The 26,645-nt window shown below is 46.7% G+C and overlaps 1 protein-coding gene across 1 annotated transcript in view; it reads left to right on the top strand.

Moving 5' to 3' along the window:
- Positions 1–4,669: 4,669 nt before the first annotated feature.
- The window catches only part of LOC126027241 (zinc finger protein 93-like), a 594,792-nt gene continuing 572,816 nt past the window's right edge, over positions 4,670–26,645 (top strand). The window contains exon 1 of the mRNA XM_049786237.1: positions 4,670–5,036. Within this exon, the coding sequence (XP_049642194.1) occupies positions 4,808–5,036 (229 nt within the window). The 5' untranslated portion in view covers positions 4,670–4,807. The remainder of the gene's footprint in view (positions 5,037–26,645) is intronic.

The following is a 26,645-nucleotide window of genomic DNA, read 5'->3' as shown; positions in this document are numbered from 1 at the left end:
TCAAACCACCCTTGGTTTCTGGGTCGGCTGCTTGCTAGGCAAACACCCTAAGGCTGTGCTATCTCTCCTGCCCCTCCTATCCTTTTTGTAAGCTGATTTACTACCTAAAAACTACATATGGTCACTATCTTGACTATTCAATCAGATTTCACTCAGTTAATATTTTGTTTTTGTTGTTTTTTCGGCACACCTAGTGACACTAAGGGGTTACTCCTGGCTGTGAGCCCAGAAATTCCTCCTGGGTTGGGGGACCATTACGGACATGAGGGGACTGAAGCTCTGTCCATCCTAGGCTAGCACTTTCAAGGTAGATGCTTTACCACTTGCACCACAGCTCCAGCCCTCATTATCTTAACTTTTTTATTTTGATTTTGGGTCACACACTAGTGCACTTGGTTACTCCTTGAACAGTGCACAGAAAATACTTCAGTTATGCTCGGGTACTGTTTTGTGTGCTGGGGATCAGACCAGCATCAGATTTGTCAAGACAAACAAACATCCAACCCATTATTCCATCTCTAAGGCACATCATTCAAATTAAGGTTTTTTATTTTTAGATTTTTGGGTCACTACTCCTGGCTCTGTACTCAGAAATTGCTCCTGGCAGACTCAGGGGTGGGGCATATGCGATGCCGGGATTAGAACCACCTTCCTTCTGCATGAAAAGCAAACACCCTACATCCATGCTATCTTCCCGGCCCAGGTCCTAGATTTTGCCAGCAAGGCAAATGCCCTAATGCCCCCCCCATCTCGCCCCACTTTTTTTTTTTTTGTTTGTTTGTTTTACACTACAGTTGGTTGCACTCAGAAGATACTCTTAACTCCTGTGCTCAGAAATTACTTCTGGCAGGCTAGAAAGACCATATGGGATGCCAGGGATCCAACTTGTCAGTGAAATGCAAGGCAAACTCCTCCCTATTGTGATATTTTCCGACCCCCAACAGATTCTTACATTGCATATTTGGTTTCATTTTAGAATGCAGAACACCAGTTCACGATTTGGCCTTTCAGCAATTTCCTTTTGGGACGGGATCTCCAAAGAGGGGTGAAGTGGTAAGATTTGCATGTTCCAAATCAATATTTTTATGTGGTGTGGGATTTCTCTGTGGTGCAGGCTCATATAGTTCTTAAAGTAGCCCGTTACCCCATCTATAGTTTTTGCACTTCTGGGAGAATCCTGAGCTCATCATTGGGAGAGGTTGCTGTTACTCAGGTGAAAACCTGAGTGCAAAGTTCAATTCAATAAGTTTTCTCTCTCTCTCCTTTTTTTTTTTTTTTTTTTTTTTTTTTTTTTTTTGTGTTGTGGCCTCACACAGTGACACTCAGGGGTTAATCCTGGCTGTGTGCTCAGAAATCGCCCCTGACTAGAGGGACTATATGGCACTCCAGGGGATTGAACCCACCATTCATCCTAGGTGAGCCATGTGCAAGGCAAACGCCCTACCTCTGTGCCACTGCTCCAGCTCCAAGTTTTCATTTTTTGTTTGTATTTTTTGTTTATGGGCCACACCTGGTAGCGCTCAGGATTACTCCTGGCTCTGTGCTCAGCAATCATTCCTGGCATGCTCAGAGGACCATATTGGATGCCGGGGATCTACCCTGGGACACCCATGTCAAGACAAACGCCCTATCACTGACTATGCTATCAGCGTTTTCCCTCAATAAGTTTTCTAACCTAAAGTTATTAATCATATTTTCCACACTAAGGAAATGCTGTGATTTATGGTGGAAAGGGGTTAGGAAGGGAAGAAATATTTTCTTTTTGAAGTGATAAAATGCTAGGTCAAGTGTGTTTTTTGTTTATTAGTTTAGTTTTGGTTTTGGGAGACTGATTTTCCTAGCTCTGTACTCAGAATCACTCCTGGCTGGCTCAAGGGACTATATGAGATGTCAGGGATTGAACTAAGGTCACCCATGTGCAAGGCAAACACCCTACTTTCTGAGCAATTTAGTCAGGCCCAGATCGAGTGATTAAACTACTCATTTGTTGGTTTCATATTTCAGTGAAAAGTCTGTTTTTTCTGTGGTGATGGAAACCTGAATTTCGTCCCCAAGCCCCTTAAGTTTGATTGGGGGCACACAGCCAGAGTAAACATGAGCATTTCCTTTTAGGGTTCCTCATAGTGTATATAAAAACTAAAGTAAAGAGAACTCTTTGGTGTGTGGGAAGAATCTGCCTATAGTGGGGCTTATATGTTTAGGAAAACACTTACATGCCTGTTTACTCAATGAAATGGAGACATTCGGGCCCGGAGAGATAGCACAGCGGCTTTGCCTTGCAAGCAGCGGATCCAGGACCAAAGGTGGTTGGTTCGAATCCCGGTGTCCCATACGGTCCCCGTGCCTGCCAGGAGCTATTTCTGAGCAGACAGCCAGGAGTAGCCCTGAGCATCGCCGGGTGTGACCCAAAATCAAAAAAAAAAAAAAATGGAGACATTCTCACACTCAGGACTTCCACATCTGCAAAATTTGCTAGTCCTAACAGTCAAAATAAAAATGGGAGCAATCAGTAGCGTACAGGGTAAGACATTTGCCTTGCACAGGGCCCACCAGGGTTCGATCCCTGGTATCCCATATGATCTTCCCAGTACGGTAAGTAATGACTCCACAAAGCCGAAAGTAATTCCTGAGTATCACTCAGTTTGCCCCAACACACACACACACACACACACACACACACACACACACACACGCACATAAAAGAAAAAAATAAAGTGCCTAGTAAGTACATCTGATAGTGTGCCTGCTTTGCACGCAGTGACCCAGGGTTGAATATCCTATATGTTCCCTGAGCACTGTCAAGATTAAAGTCTGAGTGCAGAGCAAGGAGTAGCCTGTGAGCATAGCTGAGTGTGACCCAAAGAAAGAAAAGAAAACATTATATACGTAAGAGAAAAAGCTTGGATGAGGGGTTGACAGCCTCATGGACTTAGCCCTGACTCTTTAAAGTACAGAATTTATTTTATTTATTTATTTGATTGTCTGCCCACACATGGTGACTTTCAGGGTTTACTCCTGACTCCATGCTTAGAAATTGCTCCTGGTTCATGGGACCATATGGGATGCCACAGATTGAACGTAGGTCTGTTCTAGGTTCATCACATGTAAGACAAATGCCCTCCTGCTGTGCCATTGCTTTGGCTCCGTTTTATTGTTAGTGCCAATTTACACAGGGAAGAAAATTAAAAATAGAAAAGATACCTGCTGATCTGTTGGCTATCCTTTTCCCTAACACTGGTCTGTGGTATGTACTGCACAAGTGTCGGGAATGAGGGGGTAAATATCAGAGTGAACACAGAACCCCCACTGGAGAACCTTCTTGTGTACCCAATAATTCGTGATTTAGGGTCCAAAAATGACCTCCCTGTCCCTTTTCTCAGACTGTAACCTAACTAGTCAACTTTCTTTACTGAATGTACCTGTTATCCACAGTATTCCACAGTGGACAATTTAATTTTTGTGGTTGAAATCATAGTTGAGGGCCTGTTTTGAAAGAAGGAGACTAGAAATGAAGAAAAAAGTAATTTGACTAATTTGTGTTTTTCCACAGGGAAGTAGCAAACCCTGGTGGGACAGTGGGGATATTCCTGTGTTGAGGAACACAGTTGGAAGTACACAATCCTGCCTGCAGCCTGATGGAAATGAGGACTCATGGGGCATCTGTTCTGGAGGAGGTCAGAATGAAGTGAGCATTCTCGCTGAGAATCCCCAGTCCGCTGGGCACAGCAACCCTAAGTCTAATCTGTCCAGTTCCTGTACAAAGATCACCACACTTGGGCCACCCTGCCCTGACCAAACAGTGTTTGCTAGAATTCCCTCACAGCAAAAGTCGAACAAGCTCATTCCCTTCGGAGTGGAGACCCCAGAGTGTAAGCATTGTGGCGGGGCCTTCTCGTGTGCTTGGCATTGTGATTTACCATCGGACATGCTCAGTGCACAGAATCTCTCTGAAGGTCAGCAAGATAGACATGGTCTTTGCCAACTGTCACACCCAAGTGACCCTAAGGAGGTCTGTATGGAAAAGAAATGTCAGACACTTTCAGCAGGTGGAAAGGCCTCTCACCCCTCAGTCCTTACTACACTCATGAAAATTCAAATAGGAGAAAAGCCTTATACATGTCAGGAATATGGGAAGGTCTTTCCCCACTCTTCATCCCTTACTAGGCACAGGATTCTTCATATTGGAGAGAAACCTTATATATGCGAGTATTGTGGGAGGGCCTTCAGTCATAGCGGACATCTTTCTAATCACATGTATATTCATACAGGAGAGAAACATTATTATAAATGTCCAAACTGTGAGAAGGTCTTCTCTTCAATCTCAAAACTTAGTATACACATGAGTATTCATACTGGAGAGAAGCCTTATTCATGTCAGGTTTGTGGGAAGGCCTTTGCTCAATTCGCTGGCCTTTATTCACACAAGAAAATTCATTCGGGAGAGAAACCTTATATATGTCAAGAGTGCGGGAAAGCCTTCGCTCAATCTTCAAGCCTTTTAACGCACAAGAAAATTCATACAGGAGAGAAACCTTATGCCTGTCAGGAGTGCGGAAAAGCCTTTGCTCAATACTCAAGCCTTTTAACACACAGGAAAATTCATACAGGAGAGAAACCTTTTACATGTCAAGAGTGCGGGAAGGCTTTTGCTCAATCCTCAGGCCTTTTATCACACAAGTTAATTCATGCAGGAGAGAAAGCTTATACATGTCAGGAGTGCGGGAAAGGCTTCGCTCGATCCTCAAGCCTTTTAACACACAAGAAAATTCATACAGGAGAGAAACCTTATACGTGTGAACAGTGTGGGATGGCCTTCGCTCTATCCTCAAGACTTTTATCACACAAGTTAATTCATACCGGAGAGAAACCTTATATATGTCAAGAGTGCGGAAAAGCCTTCGCTCAATCCTCAAGCCTTTTCACTCACAAGAAAATTCATACAGGAGAAAAACCTTATACGTGTCAGGAGTGCGGGAAAGCCTTTGCTCGATCCTCAATCCTTTTAACACACAAGAAAATTCATACAGGAGAGAAACCTTATATGTGTCAAGAGTGTGGGAAGGCCTTTGCTCAATCCTCAGGCCTTTTATCACACAAGAAAATTCATACAGGAGAGAAAGCTTATACATGTCAGGAGTGCGGGAAAGCCTTTGCTCGATCCTTCCACCTTTTAAGACACAAGAAAATTCATACACAAGAAAATTCATACAGGACAGAAAACTTAGACTTGTCAGGAAAGCCTTCGCTCGATCCTCAAGCCTTTTAACACACAAGAAAATTCATTCAGGAGAGGAACCTTCTACATGTTAGGACTGTGGGAAGGCTTTTGGTTATTCTTCAAGCCTTTATAACCATAAGAAAATTCATTCCAGGGAAGCACACAGTGTGTAAGGAGTATGGGCAGGCTCTTACTCCTTTACAAGCCACTGTTAGTATGAAAATTATAACAGTATTGTCTGCATGGTCATACAACATGTTGGCATCTAAGGCAAACACCTTTCTGCTGTGCTATCTCTCCGGCCCCAAGATAGATATTCTAAATGGCAAGTATAGTCCTTTTCATTATGGAGGGGGGAGGGGAAATACCACCTGGCCTTCACAAACATGTGCTCAATGGGACCATACTAATCTCTAACCAAGCACCAAACCTGGATGACAATGCCATCCATGGACCATTGCCATGATGTTCCCAAGTAGGGACTGTAATTGGATTAAGAAAAGAAGATGGGGCCCGGAGAGATAGCACAGAGGTGTTTGCCTTGCAAGCAGCCGATCCAGGACCAAAGGTGGTTGGTTCAAATCCCGGTGTCCCATATGGTCCCCCGTGCCTGCCAGGAGCTATTTCTGAGCAGACAGCCAGGAGTAACCCCTGAGCGCAGCCGGGTATGACCCAAAAACCAAAAAAAAAAAAAAAAAAAAAAAAAAGAAAAGAAGATGGGGCCGGAGAGATAGCACAGTGGCGTTTGCCTTGCAAGCAGCCGATCCAGGACCAAAGGTGGTTGGTTCAAATCCTGGTGTCTCATATGGTCTCCCGTGCCTGCCAGGAGCTATTTCTGAGCAGAAAGCCAGGAGTAACCCCTGAGCACCGCCGGGTGTGACCAAAAAAAAAAAAAAAGACAGGTGGGGTTGGGGTGATAGCCCAGTGAGGGAGAGTGTTTGCTTTGTACACAGCTGATCTGAATTTGATTTAAGGCATCACATATGGTCCTTCTGCCTGCCAGGAATGATTCTTGCATGGATAGCCACCAGTAACCCTTGAGCACCACCTCATGTGGTCCCAAAACCAACAGGGGCCATTATATAGGAGGGAACGTGGTTTCCTTGCACAAGCCCAGTTCAGGTTCAATTCCCAACATCCCCTAGGGTACCCCATACCAGAGAGGAGTAATTAATGATTGCAGAGTTAGAAGAACTCTTGAAGAAAGCCAGATGTGGCCAAAGAAAAAGTAAATAACTCACTATAAGCACTTCTGTGATTCTGCAGTGAATGATATAATTGAGACATTCTCACAACTGATTTCTCTGCACATCTGTAAAGTTTTCTCATCCTGTGGCCAAAGAAATAGCATAGCAGTACTGCATTTGTGGGGTGGTACATACAGGTTACTCAGGGTTTACTCCTGGATCTGCAATCAGGAATCATTTCAGGAGACCGCATGGTGTGCCAAATATCAAACCCAGATCAACCAAATGCAAGTTTAACGCATCTGGCCAACTCCAGAGGGACCCAGTTTGATTCTGGCATCCCATATGGTCCTTAAGCCTGCCAGGGGTGATTTCTGAGTGCAGATCTAGGAGTAACCCCTGAGCACAGCTGGGTGTGCCCCGAACCAATCAATCAATGAGGAAATAAATTAAACTTTTTTTTCTCATCTTGTGTGGAAAAGAAAAGCCATTAGGTTGTTGCATGGAATTTCCATCCATGGAGCTTTTTTGCATTGAATGAGCCAAAGCAGGGGAGATATACAGAAAACACAATCATGTATGTAATAAGGTTGTTTAAATAAAAAAATATTAAAAAAAAAAAGAGGACTGTGCTCTGAAGTGGAAAAGTGAAGAGGGAATAAAAGTAATAGTTCTTCCAAAACAAAACAAAACAAAAAAGACATGACAGCAACAACCATGATTGTGAAGAGATTTTACTGGGCCCAAAGTGAAAGACTTTGATGTTAGACAACTTAACATGCTGGGAGCCTGTAGTTGTAGTTGGTCTTATGCCAGGATACTTTATGGGTAAGGTCTCACTGTTTTTAGGCCAAAAGTTTTTCCCTTCTATTTTCCCAAATTTTGCTATGCGTAGTGAAACAACAACTGCCATACACACATCTTTTTATGGTGTTTATTTTTTGTTGTTGTTTATTTCAACTTTATCTTGGTTTTTGGATAACACCTGGCAGAGCCCAGGGGTTGTTCCTGGCTTTGTGCTCACAATCACTCCTGGCAGGCTAGGGGGACTATATGAGATGCTTGGATTTGACTAATTCTGGGTCTGCAAGGCAAATGCCCTATTGCTGTGCTATCTCTCCAGCCCCTTTATCTCAACTTAAAAAAAAATGAGTTTACTAAACCTTCTGCTATTGTATTGACTTTATTGGAGATTCAATAATTTCTGTAAATGTACTTGATAGGAGCTTTCTCTTCACTTTATTTTTTATTTACTTTTTTGGTTTTGGGGCCACATCCGGTGGCGCTCTGGGGTGATTTCAAGTTATGCGCTCAGAGATCGCTCCTGCTTTGGGGACCATATGGGTTGCCAGGGATAGAACCTAGGTCTGTCCTGGGTCAGCTGCGTACAAGGCAAACACCCTTCCTCTGCACCATAGCTTCGGCCCCTTCTTCCATTTTATTTTTTAGTTTTTCTTTTAATTTTATTTCTATTTCTCTCAACTTTGCTTTCTTTTATCTTGAAACAAATATATATGATCAGTTATGCCAACTATATTATACATTTTTATTTTTATTTATTTTTTTGGTTTGGGAGCCACACATAGTGACGCTCAGGGCTTACTCCTGGCTGTGCGCTCAGAAATCGTTCCTGGCTTGGGGGACCATATGGAAAGCCCGGGATTGAACCGCGGTCTGACCTAGGCTACCGTGGGCAAGGCAAATGCCTTACTGCTTGCACCAAAGCTCCAGCCCCACATTTTTTTTAAATAACAAAATTTGGGGGGGGGGGGAGTTTTGGGTCACACCTGGCAGCACTCGGGTTACTCCTGGCTCTATGCTCAGAAATCATCCCTGGCAGGCACAGGGGACCATATGGGATGCCGGGATTCGAACCACCGTCTTTCTGCATGAAAGGCAAATAAATGCCTTACCTCCATGCTGTCTCTCTGACCCCTGGAAGCATGTTTTTATAAAAAGCTCATTGTCTTGACATTTATCTAGAATATTCTCAAACTGTTGCCTGTTGCATTACTTGAAGATGTAGCTTTACATGGAAAGTTGGATTGCTTGCTATAAGTGCTGCAATTGCCATGGGAACCAATGGAAAAGGGAACTTCCATACAATTTTTGTTTTATGTCAGAAACAGGCAGGTAGAACTTCCTCAAATTGCTATTATTTTTAGTATAAGAAACAGCATTTTTGCTGTGAAAAACAATAGTCTGTTAATTTTGGCCACTCAAGTAGGCTCTTGTTTATATAACCTATGTTGTCATTAAAAACGATGCTATTGACAACATTGCAAACCTCATTTATTCCTAGAAACAGCTAGAATGCCCTCAAATGGTACAGTATGTAATATTTGAAAATGCACAAGACAGTTTTCCGCATGGAAAGCAAGGACACCGCATTGGTGCACCATCACTCACCAAGATACCCTTTGGAACCAGTGGGCTTGAGGGCTGCGGGGTCTGGAGAGACAGTAGGCAGAAAGGGCCTTTTCCTGGCAGGGGGCTGATGTGGTTCGAGTCCTGGCACCGATCCGAGTGGGTCCTCATGGCTGCAGGAGTCCTGAAGAGAACAGGACCAGGAAGAAGCCCTGCTTGGAGTGGGGACTCAACTCGACAGCCCAGAGGGTCGGCCTTGGCCAGGCAGGAAGGGGAGGCTCCTGGGATACTACCCAGGGCTGCCTGAGGCCAGGGCATGTCAGACACTGTCTGTGAAGTCCCCATGTCTTTGGTGCTACGTGCTGAAAGAGACCCAAGAGGCCCAGAGGCCTTTTGCCGCACTCCCCAGAAGGTGCGGCCCAAGGCACTTTATGGGGGAAAGAGCCCCTCAGAGACTGTCTGGCCAGCCGAGTCAGGCGAGTTGGGGTGGGCTGGGTGGGGTGCTCTTCCTCGGAGGCTCGGTCCGCTGGAAGGACAGGCCCCCGAGGCCCTGATGTTCTGGTTCGAGTGTCCAAGGACGGTGGCCGATCTGGAGGAGGGCACCCTCGCCCTGAGTCCCAGGCCCGACCCTCCTTGCCTCGCCCTGCTCCGCTCCGTCTGGGTTTCCAGGGAGCCTAAGCCCAGGGCGCCCGCCCAGCCCAGAAGCGTCTCCGGCCTCAGTGGGTCCCGCCAGCCCGCAGGAACCAGGGCCAGGACAGCGAGTTTCGACGGGAGAGAAGGCAGCGGGCCCGAGCCAAGGCGAGGCGTGGGGAATCTCGCAGCTGGCATTTCTGTCAAGAATCCTATCAGGGCCGTGGCGGAGACTGTAGGAGACTTGAGGCTGACAATGGAGGCGGCTGGGGGAAGCGGACGTGACCATGACCTTGGCCCGGCACCTGTGGCTCGCTGCTGGGACTCTTCCATGGAAGGCAGCAGGTGGGGTGGGATCGGGCACCGGGCGATTGGGCTCTGCACGTCGCGTGGGAGGCGGGGTGTTCCTGAGATGGAGAGATGGGGCATCACAGACCCTTGGGTTTGTCGGGTTCTGTTGCCCCTGGAGAAGGGAGGTCGCCCCGAGCAGGTGCCTGGGTGGCTTCTGGCAAGCGGGGAGCAGACCAAGGGCTGCTTCTTGAGGGTCAGTCCAGCCTTTGGTCAGGGTGCTCTTCTTGCAGGGATCTCCGGCACCTCAGAGAGATCCCTGCTTCCTGCCTGGTAAGAGTCAGCCCTGCCCTGAGCACATTCATTGGGGACTGCCGGAAACTTCCCCAACCCTAAGAACCCACTGCTTCCCTCTAGTAGGCCCACCTCGGTGCCCCCAGAAAGTGCTGGTGTTAGGGGAAATGTTATAAAAATAGATATAATAACTTAGATATGTGATAGATGCCTGTTAAGCCCTTCCTTAACCCCCACCTTGACCAGGTATAGATGCCTGTTAAGCCTTTTTTCGCCCCGCCTTCTTGATCCCTGTAAACTGGTGTTTTACCTTGAGGCATTAACGGCCTGCTGCCAATACCCCTCCGAAGAGGAACTTGACATATTTGGGCCTTAGTTATAAAAGAACAAGTTTACCGTTTGATGGAACATTGTGTTTAAACCTGAAATAGGAATAGGCCTTAGGTTCCTTAAACTTATAAAAAGACACCTTCCTAGATTATCCAGGGCTTCCGGTTTCAGTCTACATGGCTGTCCCTGGAGCCCCAGAGCTCTGGAATATACCCCACTTTGCTTTTACATTCTCTGAAGGTATGTTTTGTGGTCTTTATTAAGGCAATGGACTTTTCCTAGATTCTGGGCTTCTCCTGATGTTGGGCTTCCCTCTTGGCCCTGGGCTGTCCAAGACGTTGGGCCTTCCCCAGGCCCTAGGTTTCTCACTCCATTTAACAGTGGGAGGAGTCCTTCTCTGAGTCCCTGTGTCTCTGAGAGAAGCTTCCAGTCTCACTGGCCCCAGGGAGCCTCTGGAACCAGCCAGCCTGGAGCCATGGAAAATCAGTCTCTGGGGCCAGGCTCCATGATGCCCTGCGTGGCCTTGCTCAGGTGCAAGCTCACTTGCTCACTTGCCAGCCTGGCAGTGCTCTGAGACTGCTAACACGCTGTCATGTGCTGAGGCCTCTGCAAAACCTGTCTTCATCTCGGCCCAGGAGCCCAGCCCCTTCACTTTCTCAAGCAGGAGACAGTTTCAAGCAGAGGAAGCCTCATGTCAGACACAAATCTGTGGCAGATGAAAGGTGGGAAGAGGAAGGAGCAGGACATGTGTTTAAAAGAGTTTGCACCATATCCTAAGCCAGGGTTGGTGAACAAGTTCGACAACAAGAGCCAAAGTTTTAAACTGAGAGTCAGAGAGCCACACCACGCAGTGACCTGCCAAAACAGACAAACACTCACACAAAAGCATATAATTTTTTTTTGTGTGTGTGTGGTTTTTGGGTCACACCCGGCAGTACTCAGGGGTTATTCCTGGCTCCAGGCTCAGAAATTGCTCCTGGCAGGCACAGGGAACCATATGGGACGGCGGGATTCAAACCGATGGCCTCCTGCATGAAAGGCAAACGCCTTACCTCCATGCTATCTCTCCGGCCCCAAAAAGCATATAATTTTAACAATAATATATTAAACACATATTGCATTTTGCCATTTGTCCTAAGCCCTGCAGACCCTTTGTGCAGAGTCACAATGACTTGAAAGAATGTTTGACTCCTCAGCCCCTCCCTCCTTTCAAAACTAGGTCATGGATCCTAGGCGGTGGAGGTGGGGGAGACCCCATGGGCCTAAGCTTGGAACTTTGAATGGTTTGCTTATGATTTCTGGGTTGCTTCTATGGGCCCACACCTGGCTGCCCTCATTCACTGTTCCTCCTGCTTCTGCTTAGGAGTCATTCCTGGAGGGAAAAGGGGGCAGTAGGGGTCCCCAAGTTAGGATCCTGACTGACTTCTGGGCTGGTGCCTCCCCTGCAAGGCACTCATGCCATTCTAGGGATTCTTTTTTTGTTTTGTTTTGTTTTTTTCTTTTTTCTTTATTTATTTTTAATTATGAGAACAAAGATGCAAAGAAAGAGGACAAGGTAAAGTTACAGTGGAAGGGCAATCACCCATAACATAATTCTCAGAAGTCCCCTTGCTGATATCTTAACTTTGAACTTTCAGCCAAAGAACATTAAGATAAATAAAACAATTCATGTACAATTATTTTGACCCTCATGTCTCCAGATTGTAACACACTATAATATTTCTTAACAGCACACAAGGCAATCTAAAGCCATAAAACTTACGTAACTCCTTAAACATTAGAGGCATAGTATTTTTTACATTTCCATGTACATGCATATTAGCTTGTTAACCTCAAATTTTAAGTGTTTTTTTTTTTTTTTTAAGAATTAGAGTCAAAGGAGCACAGTAAAAATGGTGTTAGAGTGCCAATTGTTTGCATAGGCCCACCAAAATATGAGGGGCATGGAAAGGAATAACCTTGGCCTAAATACAAAGAGACCCTTCCCCTGAAGTTTCCTGGCATAAGACCAACTCTAGGCTCCAGGCAAGTTAGATCGTCCAATCCAAGACATTGTCTGTAGTGCCAACACTTATTTTTCACACAGTCTCTGTTGTTGGTATCATGTTTCTGTATTAAAGATCCTGGAATCTGTATATCCTACATTGAAGTCAGGGCATGGAGCGTCCTCTTGTTTCACCTCACAATTAAAGGGTAATGCAGGAAGCCCTGTCCTGTAAGCAGGTCGTTGTTGATTAGTCTTCTCAGTGTTAAGGGAAGTCTCTTGAGCAGGCCGATGTCTGAGCAGTGATAGGGTCTTCCGTGGCAGAGGATTGCTTCCAGGTGATGTTATAGACAAACCTGGATGTTTCATGGATGGCTTCCCTGGTTCAGGGGTGAATGGAAAATGCCCTTGCTTCTGAGGCCTGTGCCAGGTCGTTATATCAATGTTCAGGGTGTAAGGTCTCTTTCACTACAAGATTTGTGTGTTCCAATCTCTATTAGATAGGATCTTATTTGTATGTATAGTATTTTCCCATTTTAATGTGCCTATGCAAAAATGGAGCAATGCCAAGTGGCATTATTGGCACATATGGGGGCCGTAAGAACAAGTCCAACAATCCCCATGACATGGTTCAATCATAAGCATTAAACTGGGGGACTCTTTCACCAAAATTCCTTGTTGAACAGCCCATAAAGAGAAGATAAAAAGTGGTTAGAATCATCACTGTATAAGGGAATATTTAGTAAGACTTATCGCTGTCAGAGAAAAAATACAAAATATTCTAAAGACATACGTGTCCATTTTATGTCTTTTGAAACAGTTTGAGGTTGTTACACACAATGCATGGCTTTGGTCTGTGATTAGGATTGTGCAGTACTGAAGTTAAAAAGAGTAATGTGGGTTAGTGATGTTTGGGGGGGTGAGAGAGACTTAAGGAGTAAAAATGAGCTTTGTAGGGGTGTGGGAAAGGTCAGAATACATTCTGGATACGCAAAACTTAACATAAGGATAAGGAATACTCTTAATACATGCAGTGTATTAAGTGTATTAACCCCCGCGTGGTTTTCCATATGTAGACTGGTCAGAAATTGCCAGTGACAAACAGTGCAACCGAGCAAAACTCAGCACACCCCAAGTTAGGACCCATTATTTCTGGCCTCCTGGGCTGCCACCCCAGAAGGCCTGGAGGCCGGGGGCAGAAGAGGGGAAGGCTGGGGGCCTATTAAGGCTCCCAGCGCACCCAAGTTAGGGAGAAGGCCTTCCACATGGGGTCTCCCCAAACCCCATGCCAGCTAGAGCTAGCCTCCAGCTCAAGAGAGGATGGATAGAGAGCCGGAGGCCAGGATCTGCCCCTGCCCCTGCCCCACATCCTGTGCCCTTCCCAGCCCAGGCAGTCTCTGGCTGTCGGTGGGTCCCGCCAGATCGCAGGAAGCAGGACCAGGACAGCGAGGGGAGCAGCAGTTGCACCAGGGAGAGGAGTGAGGCGAGGGTGGGTGGGCGAGGGTCGGGCTGGGGACCGGGCACCGGGAGATTGGGGCTCCGCACGTCGCGTGGGAGGCGGGGTGTCCTGAGACGGAGGGACGGGGCGTCACAGTCCCTTGGGTTTGTCGGGTTCTGTTGCCCTGGAGACGGGAGGTCGCCCCGAGTGGGTGCCTGGGTAGCTGCTGCCAGCGGGTTGGAGCAGACCCCGGGCTGTTTCTTGAGAGTCAGTCCAGCTCTCGGTGCTGGAATTGCTGTCTCTTCTGGCGGGGATCTCCCGCACCCCAGAGGGACCCCGCTTTCTGCCTGGACTGGTCTTGAGCACAGAGGTAGGAGTCAGCCCTGCCCTGAGCACCTTCGGGACTTCCCGGAAACTCCCCCACCCCACCCCCAAGAACCCACCGCTTCCCTCCCAGGGGTCCTCAAACTTTTTAAACAGGGGGCCAGTTCACTGTCCTTCATACTGTTGGATGGCCAGATTATAGTAAAAACAAAAATTATGAACAAATTTCTATGCATACTGCATATATCTTATTTAGAAGTGAAGAAACAAAATGGGAATAAATACAATATGTGGCCCGCTGGCCGTAGTTTGAAGACCCCTGCTAGGCCCACCTCGGTGCCCCAGGAATGTTCTGGGAAATGTGCTAGGAGTCCTTCTCTGAGCCCGTGCCTCTGGGACAAGCTTCCATTCTTATTGGCCCCAGGGAGCCTCTAGAACCAGCCAGGCTTGAACCCTGGGAAACCAGTCTCTTTCTGGGAAGACAGGCTCCCTGCTGCTCTGCAAGCCTGGCAGTGCTGTGGGACAGCTACCCCGCTGTTCTTGTGCTGAGGCCTCTGCAAAACCTGTCTTCATCTGGCCCCGGTGCCCAGCCCCTTCACCTTCTCAACCTGGAGACAATTTCAAACAGGAATCGCTCCTAGCAGGCTCCAGGGACCATATGGTATGTCAATGGTCAAACGTAGGTCCTTCCCACGTGGCAGGGTGAGTAATTGTTCTGTAAAACTAAATAAAAATAGTAGAATGTATGCAAATGTTTCTCATAAGGTGTGTTTATACATCTGAGTAATTTTTGAGAGGCTCTAAAAAGTAATAATTATTAAATAAAGATTATATAAATCCATGTAAATATTAAATCTGAGTAATCTATAGAATGTCAGCTGAAGTTATATCTCAATATTTATGCTATGTCCCCTTTTATCCTGAATCTCTCATGGACAAGCAACCAAGATTTTTTTTCAGACCCTAATGCCATTGAATACAGGTTATTTTTTTCAAGCATTTTTTCTTACAGGTGCTACTTTTTTTCTTTTTTCTTTTTTTTCTTTTTTTTTGGGCCACACTTCAAGGGTTACTCCTGGCTATGTGCTCAGAAATTACCCCTGGTTTGGGGGAACCATATGGGACGCTGGGGATCGAACCACAGTCAATTAGTTAGCCATGGGCAAGGTAAATGCCCCACCACTTGTGCCACTGCTCCAACCCCTCATTTTTATATGATGTGGCCTGCTAATATGATCCAATGTTTGTGTCCATAGCTAACACTGGATTAAGCAATTACTGCCAAAGACTCTAGCTATAGTGCTTATTCATTGAGTATGTATTTGAAATTATATTTCTTTTTGTTTTTTTTTTGGGGGGGGCACACCCAGTGATGCTCAGAAATCACTGCTGGGTTGTGGACCATATGGGAAGCTGGTGATCAAACCACAGTCCATCCTAGGTTAGACACATGCAAGGCAAATATCTTATTGCTTGCACCAATACTCCGGCCCCTTGAAATTATATTTCAATTCAAACTAATTTACTATATTATCATAATGCCCATGTTATCAGTTTGCTTTCAGGAAAGGAACCAGGATCCTCAAGACCCATTAGCTAATACTTTAGAGTGTAAACTCCTTTTGCAGTCTTCTCTACCACATTACTTAGTATTCTAGACTTCAAAAATATTCTGGGGCCGGGCGGTGGCGCTGGAGGTAAGGTGCCTGCCTTGCCTGCGCTAGCCTAGGACGGACCGCAGTTCGATCCCCCGGCGTCCCATATGGTCCCCCAAGAAGCCAGGAGCAACTTCTGAGCGCATAGCCAGGAGTAACCCCTGAGCGTCACAGGGTGTGGCCCAAAAACCAAAAAAAAAATATATATATATATATGATTATGTTTGGAGTGTACTATGAATAATCTAATCAAGGAAGCCCTTCTTCAGAAAAGTTTACCCTCACCAATGATGATTTGCCTAGGAATTGGTTAACCTTTCCATCCAACCTGCTGGCTTTATCATTTTTAAGCAGTCTGACCCATTCCACCTTGGTCAGTTTTTCAGCTGCATGAATCAGTCTTTATTCTCTGTCTATGATTATTTGTGGTGACCACCTCTAATGTCTCTGTATAATACATATCACTGTCTAAACTTGTATGTATTACATACACTTGGACTACAACTGTATGTACTATCTATATTGTGCATAATGCCTGTCTTTGTTGTATATAGTCCTTCCTCCTGTTATATATAAGTTTTCCTCCCCCACCTTATTTACCATGTAACAAATCTTTTTTTGTTTTTGTTTTTGTTTTTGGGCCACACCCAGTGATGCTGAGGAATTACTCCTGGCTATACACTCAGAAATTGCTCCTGGCTTGGGGGACCACATGGGATGCCAGAGGATCAAACCTTGGTCTGTTCTAGGCTTGCACATGCAAGGCAGATGCCTTACCACCTGCGCCACCGCTCTGACCCCTCCAAATTTTTTTGTCCTTTATTCTCTCACCCTTAAATTGTTGCTTCTTCCTACTTAACCTTTTCGCCCCTCAGTTCTTTTTGTTTATTTGTTTTGGGGTCACATTCAGCAGCACTCAGGGGTTACTCCTGGTTCTATGCTCAGAAATCACTCCTGGCAGGCTGGGGGACCATATGGATGCCAGGATTCAAACCAATATCCTTCAGCATGCAAGACAAACGCCTTATCTCCATCCTATCTTTCTGCCTCCTCCATCAGTTCTTAACACCTCAGGAATCTGAATATTTCCCCCCAACCCACCCCAAACCCAGTCAGCAACAAAAGCAAAAGTGCAGCCTCCCAGCCTTCCTTATCTTGGCCCCAGGATAAAGCTGCCACCATTGCACCTGCTGATTTACTCTAGGCAGTCCCTTTTCTTCCTTTTCCCTTTGCTGGGAACTGTTGATAGCTATCAGATTTGGCTTTTGAGTTCCTCTGATCCAGGACATTTCCTGATCCATGATGGCTATGAGTTTTTTTTCTTCAGGTCTTACATTACCACATAGCATGCTGAACATGTGTTCTGGATATTATTTTTCCCAGACTATTTCAAAAGACTTGCTGGGATAAGTATATTTCCTTAATAGATGTAATTTTTATTGTGTATTTTCTTATATAGATGTAGTTTTATTTATCCCTTTTTTGTCTAGTAGAAAATTCTAGTAGATAAGTTTCTCTTGGGTTCTGTGTTCATGTTAGTACCTGGTTATAAGGATTGTTTAGCTAATTATTTTTTACACCCATATGCACCAGTAGTATCCTGTGGCATTGTTCTATTTGCATAGACACATTAAAATGGGGGAAAGTCGTACGCATAGAAAGAAGTTCTTATCAAATAAGATTAGCTACTCCTACACTTTTTATTGCAAGAGGGCCTTTCACATTGAACATGTGACATAGTGACTTGACCTAGGTTTCAGTCAATTGTACATTGGACGTTCACCTCCAAACCTTGGATCCCATCTTTCCTGGCACAATTTTATGCATCAGCACCAGAAATCAAACTTCTACTGGGGAAGTCCCAAATGCTGCTCTGGCACCAATTTTCCCAGGCTGTGTTCATATGACACCCTGATGAATTGGCAATAGCAAAACTTGCTTTCAGTGTGGGTTCCCTGCCTGCCACATAACAGTGAGATGAAACCAGGAGATATTTGTGAACACCCTAACTTTGACATAGGATCTGTACAAAAATGAAAATCTCTAATTACTGAAGCCTGAGTGTGACAACCATGGTTAAAATTTTGGGGGAGGACCACAAGAAAGGACTTTGGGGGTCCAGAGAGATAGCACAGCGGCGTTTGCCTTACAAGCAGCTGATCCAGGACCAAAGGTGGTTGGTTTGAATCCCGGTGTCCCACATGGTCCCCCGTGCCTGCCAGGAGCTATTTCTAAGCAGACAGCCAGGAGTAACCCCTGAGCACCACCGGGTGTGGCCCAAAATAAAAACAAAAACAAAAACAAAAAAGAAAGGACTTTGGGATTTAACAACTTGGTATGCCTGAGGCTAGTAGTTGGTTTAATGCCATGATGCTTCAAGGGTAGGGTCAACTTTTTGGGTTACACCCGGTGGGGCTCAGGGGTTACTTCTAGCTCAGCACTCAGAAATCGCTCCTGGCAGGCATGGGGGACCATATGGGATGCCGGGATTTGACCACCATCCATCCTGAATTGGTTTCATGCAAGGCAAATGCCCTACCACTGTGCTATTTCTCTGGCACCAGGGTCACCCTTTTTTATGCCAAAGGTTTATTTTCCTATTCCCCCCAACTTTGTTGCATCTATGCAAAGAACTGCTACCCCTTTTATATCTTTTAGAAAGAGGTTCCCAAATTTTCCATAGAACCATGGGACACAAATGACTCTGTTCTATCCATATTTCGGCATTTTTTTTTTTTTTTTGGTTTTTGGGTCACACCTGGCAGTGCTCAGGGGTTATTCCTGGCTCCAGGCTCAGAAATTGCTCCTGGCAGGCACAGGGGACCATATGGGGCGCCGGGATTCGAACCGATGACCTCCTGCATGAAAGGCAAACGCCTTACCTCCATGCTATCTCTCCGGCCCTGGCATTTTTTTTTTTATAAAATTAAGAGTGAGGGCCCAGAGAAATAGCACAGCGGCGTTTGCCTTGCAAGCACCCAATCCAGGACCAAAAGTGGTTGGTTCAAATCCCGGTGTCCCATGTGGTCCCCCATACCTGCCAGGAGCTATTTCTGAGCAGACAGCCAGGAGTAACCCCTGATCACCCCCTGATGTGACAAAAAAAAAAAAAAAAGAGTGAGAAGAGAGGGGCCAGAGAGAGAGCATGGAGGTAAGGCGTTTGCCTTTCATGCAGAAGGTTCGAATTCCCGCATCCCATCTGCTCTCCTGAGCCTGCCAGGAGCGATTTCTGAATGTGGAGCCAGGAGTGATCCCTGAGTGCTGCTAGGTGTGATCCAAAAACAAAACAAAACAAAAAAAAGTGAGAAGAGAAATGTTAGAGCCAAGTGCCATGTAGTTTCAGGTGCATTAGTGGAGATTAAAAAAAAAAAAAAAAAAAAAAAAAGGGGCCGGAGAGATAGCATGGAGGTAAGGCGTTTGCCTCTCATGCAGGAGGTCATCGGTTCGAATCCCGGCGTCCCATATATGGTCCTCCCGTGCCTGCCAGGAGCAATTTCTGAGCCTGGAGCCAGGAATAACCCCTGAGCACTGCCGGGTGTGACCCAAAAACCACAAAAAAAAAAAAAAAAAAGGACAGAACTAAATATCCAATCGAAAGTCAACAACAATGGAATCAAGAGACCCTAACAATCTAAACTTAATAAGGGCTGATTATACTGGCAGGCCAGGGAGCAAAATGTTGTGATATAGGATACACTCTAGGAACATTGGTGGTCCTGTTTCATTGTATGCCTGAAATTCAACTATGAAGACTTTGTAAATCACAATGGTTTCAATCTCTTCAACCCCTTCTCTATTTTCTTTTTGTCAATAAAATAAAATTTTAAAAAAGAATTGGTTGGATTAATATAATTAAAATGGAAATATTTGTCAATGCATTTTACACATTCAATACAGGCCAAGTGCAGACAGGAGAGTCCCCTGATTCCACGGGGCCTGGGGATGGCCCATTTCCCAGTTTCCCAAGACAGGATGATTGGGTAGTGGTCTGAGTAGACATGTCCAGAAGAAATCCTGCCATTCCAGTAAAAATGCCCTTATTTACCACAGTTAAAACATCTCCCCTGAGTTTGTGATTTTTGCAAATGGCCTCTTCTCTAGTTTCTTGAGACAGTATTACCATACCAGTGGCACTCTCTAGTCCAATGGTTTTCATGGGTGCAAGGCAGCTATGCATCCAGAACCCCCCAGGAGAAACCTCAGGAGTTCCAGGGTTCATTCTGGGAAAAGGTGCTTGCCCTGCACGCAGCTAGCACCACTCCTGGCACCCAAATGTTGCAAAACAATAGAGAAGCTTTGTCAAGTCTTAAAAAGTGGAGCTTGCTGGCCCCAGCACTTTGGCATTTTTGCATCTTGTTTTCTCTCCAAAGGCCCTGAAAGACTTCTGGGCTCCTATGCTCCAAGCAGCATGAGTCCCAAGAACCACAACATGGGAACAAGCCAAGTCCCCATCCAAGTGAATTAAGTGCTTGCAAGATCTGTGTCCACGAACCTATCTGCCTTTTGATTTGGGGAAGCATCTCGATCTGGCTATCATCTCTGTATGCCAAGTGACTGAAAAGGAACTTGGTGGAGAGTTTCCTGCTGAGTCAAATCATGAGGAGAAGGATGCCTTCAGGAGATGCTAGAGACGGCAAGAGCAAGGACAGAACAGAGCAAAGATGATAGCACAGCTGATAAGGAGTTTGACTTGCACAAGGCTGACCAGGAATCCAAATGGGACAGGCAGCTCAGAGGGTCCCTCTAACCTTCCAGGAGGGATTTCTGAGCACAGATCCAGGAAGAGGCCTGAGCATGGCTAGAAGGTGACACCTCCCCATCTCACCCACCACTCTCCCTCCTAAAAAAAAACCACACACACAGACATGAACTTATAACTCCATGTAGTAATTTTTATTCAAATTACCATGATAATTAATACAGGATGGTGAGCTTCATTTCTTGGCATAGTGCTTTTGGTAATCTCCATATCTTTTGTATGGAGGCCTCTGCTCCTCACTTTCTCCACTTAGGGACAAGACAAATTCCTAGTGGTAGCAAGGCTTTCAAGGTGCTTTCTACATCTTGGAGCCTCAGTTTTCTGTCAGAAAAGCCTCTGTTTCCTGCCCAATTGTGGAGGAAGTAGGATCTCCCAGTCAGTGAGGCATCCTTTTGTTGGTGTGCTTCTTTGCTTTGGGCTCCAGAGATTTGATGAATTGAGGTTCATTGGTGTCTATCCAAACATACAGATTTCCATGCTAACTTGTTTCTGTGATGTTGCTCTGAATTTGCTTTCCTTGGTTTCTATTTGCTCCACTGCCCCATACACTGATGATGAAATGTCAGTCACACTCTCTCAATAGTTTATGCCCTGAAAAAGTCCTTAAAGACATGGGTATATCAGGAAGGGCGGGTTGAACCAAACTTGCTGGTGTCTAAGAGCCTCTGGCCCCAAACTGTGGAACCCTTCTAGGGGCCTCAATGCTACTGGGTAGGTGAACTGGTCCCAGATGGATGTGGAGGTGATGGAAGGATCACGCCATGCCATGTAAGGACTCCACTCTTTTGTCTCTCCACTCCCCACACAAATCCTGCCTTTCTAACTCTGGCCCACAGAGGCCACTGTAGGCAAGTTAAAACTTGTGGCTCTGGAAGGCAGTACATAGGTTCCAGGGGCATCTGTTTCAACACTAAATCATTCAGGACAGCACTCCCTTACTCCCCACTAAGGAACTGCCTCAAAGACAGCCTTTGTCCTTTGCTTGGGGCTAAGATTCTTCAAGAATGGGACAGAAATTTCTAAATTGTTCTATGTTGATACATTCATATTTGTTTTTTGGGGCCACACCTGGCGGCGATAAGGGGTCAGTCCTGACTGTGCTCAGACATCACTCTTATCAGTGCTCGAGGCAACAGAGGGGATGCCAGTACTAGACCCCATGTTGACTACCTGCCAAGCAGCATTTCAACCCATGGTGCTTGGACTCTGGTCTGTGATGTTCTAAGTGCTGCGATGTTCTTGGTGTAGAAAATAATATGCGGGGCCGGGTAGGTGGCGCTGGAGGTAAGGTGTCTGCCTTGCAAGCGCTAGCCAAGGAAGGACCGCGGTTCGATCCCCCGGCGTCCCATATGGTTCCCCCAAGCCAGGGGCGATTTCTGAGCACATAGCCAGGAGTAACCCCTGAGCATCAAACGGGTGTGGCCCAAAAACCAAAAAAAAAAAAAAAAGAAAATAATATGCTAGGAGATATGATAATAGATTGTTATATTTTATGATATATTATAATTACATCATCTCCTAGTATATTACACAATAGTTCTCTATAGAGAGAAATAATATAAGTAAACATTTATATATATTTCTATATTTATATGTATTATGAATACAATAATAAGTTATATTATAATAATATATCATATCACAAATCAAATATTCATATTTATAATAAATCCATCAAATACGTAGAAATAAAATATGGATCTGTTTATATTATGCATGTTATATACAGCCATATATAGTTTAGTTATTAATACATTGTATGTAATATAATATGCTATTCTACATTAATGTAATGTAAGTATCATCATGTAACGTAATAGTGTGGTTTAATAGCATAGGATTAGAGGTCATATTTCATCTAATTCTCTAGAATTGTGTTCAGCCATTGGATCGTGGGCCACACCATTCAGTTCTTCGGAGTGGGTTCCAGCTGGCTGTTCATTTCTGAAGGACTCCGGGGACCCTGTGGGCTGCCCAGCATCCAAGACAGATGACCACAGGAAGGCAAGGACGCTGCCCAGTGCACCATCACTCCCCAAGACACCCTTTGGAACCAGGGAATTGGGGGCTGCGGGGGGCTGGAGAGACAGCAGGTAGAAAGGGCCTTTTCCTGGCAGGGGACTGACATGGTTTGAGTCCTGCACCAATCCAAGGGGGTCCTCGTGGCTGCAGGAGTCCTGAAGAGAGCAGGGCCAGGAGGAAGTCCTGCGTGGGGGTTGGGGGGCCGCCTCGACAGCCCAGAGGAAAGGCCTTGGACAGGGAGGGAGGGGGGCTCCTGGGATCCCACCGGGGCTGCCTGATGCGAGGGCATGTCAGGCACTGTGGCTGTGAGGACCCCATGTCTCTGGTGCTCCGTGCTGAAAGAGACCCAAGATACCCAGAGGCCCTTTGCCTGGTCACTCCCCTGGAGGTGCGGCCCAAGGCACTTTCTGAGGGGAAGATCCCCGAGGCCCCCCTGGAGGCGGAGCCCCTCAGAGACCAGCTGAGTCAGGCAAGTTGGGTTGGGGTGGGTGCTCTTCCTCCTTCCTCGGAGGCTCGGTCCTGCTGAAAGGACAGGCCCCTGAGGCTCTGACGTTCTGGTTCGCTTGTCCAGGACAGTGGCCTGGAGACCGGCACCCTCGCCACACTCCACCAGGCCACTCCCCGCACTGTGTTTCCAGGGAGCCGAGGCCCAGGTCGCCCGCCCAGCCCAGACGCGCCTCTGGCCATCAGTGGGTCCTGCCAGCTCGCAGAGACCAGGGCCAGGACAGCGAGGGGAGCAGCGATTGCGACGGGAGAGAGGCGAGGCGAGGTGTGGGTGGGCGGGAGTCGGGCTGGGAATCGGGCACCGGGAGATTGGGGCTCCGCGCGTCGCGTGGGAGGCGGGGTGTCCTGAGACGGAGGGACGGGGCGTCACAGTCCCTTGGGTTTGTCGGGTTCTGTTGCCCTGGAGTCGGGATGTCGCCCCAGAGTGGGTGCCTGGGTGGCTCCTGGCAAGCAGGGAGCGACCCGGGCTGCTTCTTGAGAGTCAGTCCAGCTCTCGGTGCTGGAATTGCTGTCTCTTCTGGCGGGGATCTCCCGCACCCCAGAGGGACCCCCGCTTTCCGCCTGGACTGGTCTTGAGCACAGAGGTAGGAGTCAGCCCTGCCCTGAGCACATTCAGGAAACTTCCCCACCCCAACCCCAAGAACCCACCGCTTCTCTAGGCCCACTTCGGTGCCCCAGGAATGTTCTGGGAAATATGCTGGGAGTCCTTCTCTCTTACTGGCTCTAAAGAGCCTAGAACCAGCCAGGCTGGAGCTGTGGGAAACCAGTCTCTTTCTGGGGAGACAGGCTCTGTGCTGCTCTGCAAGCCTGGCATTGCTCTGGGACAGCTACCCGCTGTCCTTGTGCTGAGGCCTCTGCAAAACCTGTCTTCATCGCGGCCCAGGTACCCAGACCCTTCACCTTCTCAACCTGGAGACAATTTCAAACAGACTCGAGGGACCATATAGGATGCCAGTGATCAAACCTGGGTGGCAGCATGCAAGGCAAATACCATGTGGCAATATGGACCTTTAACCAGGAGTGATTTCTGAACGCATGGCCAGGAAACAAAACAAAACAAAAAAGTAAAACCAAACAAAAAACTAAAAGTTATATGATCGTACCCACAACTGGGTAGAAATCACTTGACAAGATCCAGCAGCCCTTCAGGAAAAGCACTCAAAAATAAGGAAATGAAGGAACTTTCCTGTCACAGACCCATTGGTCTTGACACAAAGGAAACTTCTGAAAGGTCTGTACTCGGGTTGGACAAATGGGAAACAGAAGCCAAGGAGTCAATCTGGGTTTAATATCCGTTCTGTTTATGCAATGCAAAAGGTATGATATTTATACTGAATTGCTTGAAAAATCATATGGCTAATTTACCAAAAAACACACAGGGGCAAATTGTTCAAGGCATATTTCTGACACAGTCTAGGTTCACTTTGAAGCTGCTTTTTTGTTATTTATTTATTTTTATTATTATTGGGCCACATCCTGGCTATGTGCTCAGAAATCACTCCTGGCAGACTCAGGGGACCAACTGGGTCCATCCCATATCAGCAGCATGCAAGGCTTATTGCTCCAACCCAGTGAAGCTGCTTCTTGCTATCAGCAATTTCTCAGTAGCAAGGTCAGTATAGATTTGCTTTGGTTTTATGCACACTGTTATGTTATCCTTTACTATGACTGCGCATACGCTAAGAGCAAAACTAGATTTGAGGGTGAGTAATTATTCTGTACAACTAAGTAAAAATAGTAGAATCTATGCAAATGTTTCTCATAAGGTATGTTTATATATCTGAGTGATTTTTGAGAGGCTCTAAAAGTAATAATTATTAGATAAAAAGTATATAAATCCACGTATATATTAAATCTGAGTAATCTGTAGAATGTCAGCTGAAATAATGTCTCAATTAATATTTATACTATATCCCCTTTAATACTGAATGTCTATGGATAGGCAACCAAGGTTTTGTTGCGAGCCTCAATGCCATTAAATACAGGTTATTTTTTCAAGCATCTTTTATTACCTTTTTTTTGGGGGGGGCACACCCGGTGACGCTCAGGGGTTACTCCTGGCTATGTGCTCAGAAGTCGCTTCTGGCTTGAGGGACCATATGGGACGCTAGGGGATGGAACCGAGGTCCGTCCTAGGCTAGCGCTGGCAAGGCAGACACCTTACCTCTAGCACCACAGCCCTGCCACAGCCCCTGCCCCATCTTTTTTTTGTTTGTTTCTTTTGGTTTTTGGATCACACCCAGCAGCACTCAGGGGTTCCTCCTGGCTCTAAGCTCAGGAATCGCCCCTGGCAGGCTCGGGGGGGGGGGGGGGGACCATATGGGATGCTGGGATTCGAACCACTGACCTTCTGCATGCAAGGGAAACGCTTTTACCTCCATGCTATCTCTCTGCCCCCCTACCTTTTTTTTCTGTTTTTTTTTTTTGTTTGTTTGTTTGTTTTTGGGCCACACCTGGTGATGTTCAAGGGTTAGTCCTGGCTATGCGCCAGAAATATGGCTTGGGGACATATGGGACGCTGGGGATCAAAGCACAGTTTGTCCTAGGTTAGCCGTGGGCAAAATAAATGCCCTACCACTTGCGCCACTGCTCTGGACCTGGGCTGGGCGGGCGCCCTGGGCTCCCTAGAAACACAAACAGAGCTGAGGGGGGCGAGGCGGGGCGGGACTCAAGACTTCCCGGTCACCCTCATTGGACATGCAGCCGAACATCAGGGCCTGAGGGGCCTGTCCTTTCAGCGGACCAACTCTCCAAGGAAGAGCACCCCACCCCACCACACCTCGCGTGACTCAGCTGGCCAGGCAGTTTCTGAGGGACTCCGGGACTAGCCTCGGGGCTCTTCCCCACAGAAAGTGCCTTTGGCCGCACCTCCTGGGGAATGACTCGACAGGGCAAGGGCCTCTGGGCCTCTTGGGCTTCTGTCAGCACAGAACCATCCGTGGGGTCCTGAGAGACAGAGACACGGCCACTGCAGAACCACAGAGCCCGAGACGGCCCCTGCCCCCCTGGCCTCAGGTGGGATAAAGCAGCCTCCCCTTCCTCCCTGACCAAGGCCTTTCCTCTGGACAGTCGAGGCTGCCCCCCATCCCGGCCTCACCCCACGCAGGGCTTCCTCCTGGCCCTGCGCTCTTCAGGACTCCGGGAGACACGAGGACTCCCTCGGATCGGATCGGTGATCGGTGCCAGGATTCGAACCACGTCAGCCCTTTGCCAGGAAAATGCCCATTATGCCCTGCTGTCTCTCCAGCTCCCTGCAGCCCCGAAAACCCCTAGTTCCGAAAGGTGTCTTGGTGAGTGATGATGCACCAGGCAAAGTCCTTGCCTTCCATGCAGCAAACTGTCTTGTGCCTTTTCAAATATTATACACTGTACCATTTGAAGGACATTCTAGCTGTTTCTAGGTGTAATTGAGGTTTGAGATGTTGTCAGTGGCAACATAGGTTATATAAACAAGAGCCTATTTGAGTGGCCAAAATAAACAGAACATTGTTTTTCACAGCAATAATGCAGTTTCATTGACTACAAATTATAGGAGTTTGAGGAAGTTCTACCTGCCTGTTTCTGGCATAAAACTGTTGCAATTCAGCCCTTGATGGGGCTGGAAGGTGATGGGATGGAGGATGAGGTCTTTCTCCTCCAGCTGGA

The sequence above is a fragment of the Suncus etruscus genome, chromosome 14 (genome assembly GCF_024139225.1).
Source record: "Suncus etruscus isolate mSunEtr1 chromosome 14, mSunEtr1.pri.cur, whole genome shotgun sequence".
NCBI classification, from domain to species: domain Eukaryota; kingdom Metazoa; phylum Chordata; class Mammalia; order Eulipotyphla; family Soricidae; genus Suncus; species Suncus etruscus.
This window is presented reverse-complemented; position numbering and strand designations above follow the sequence as displayed.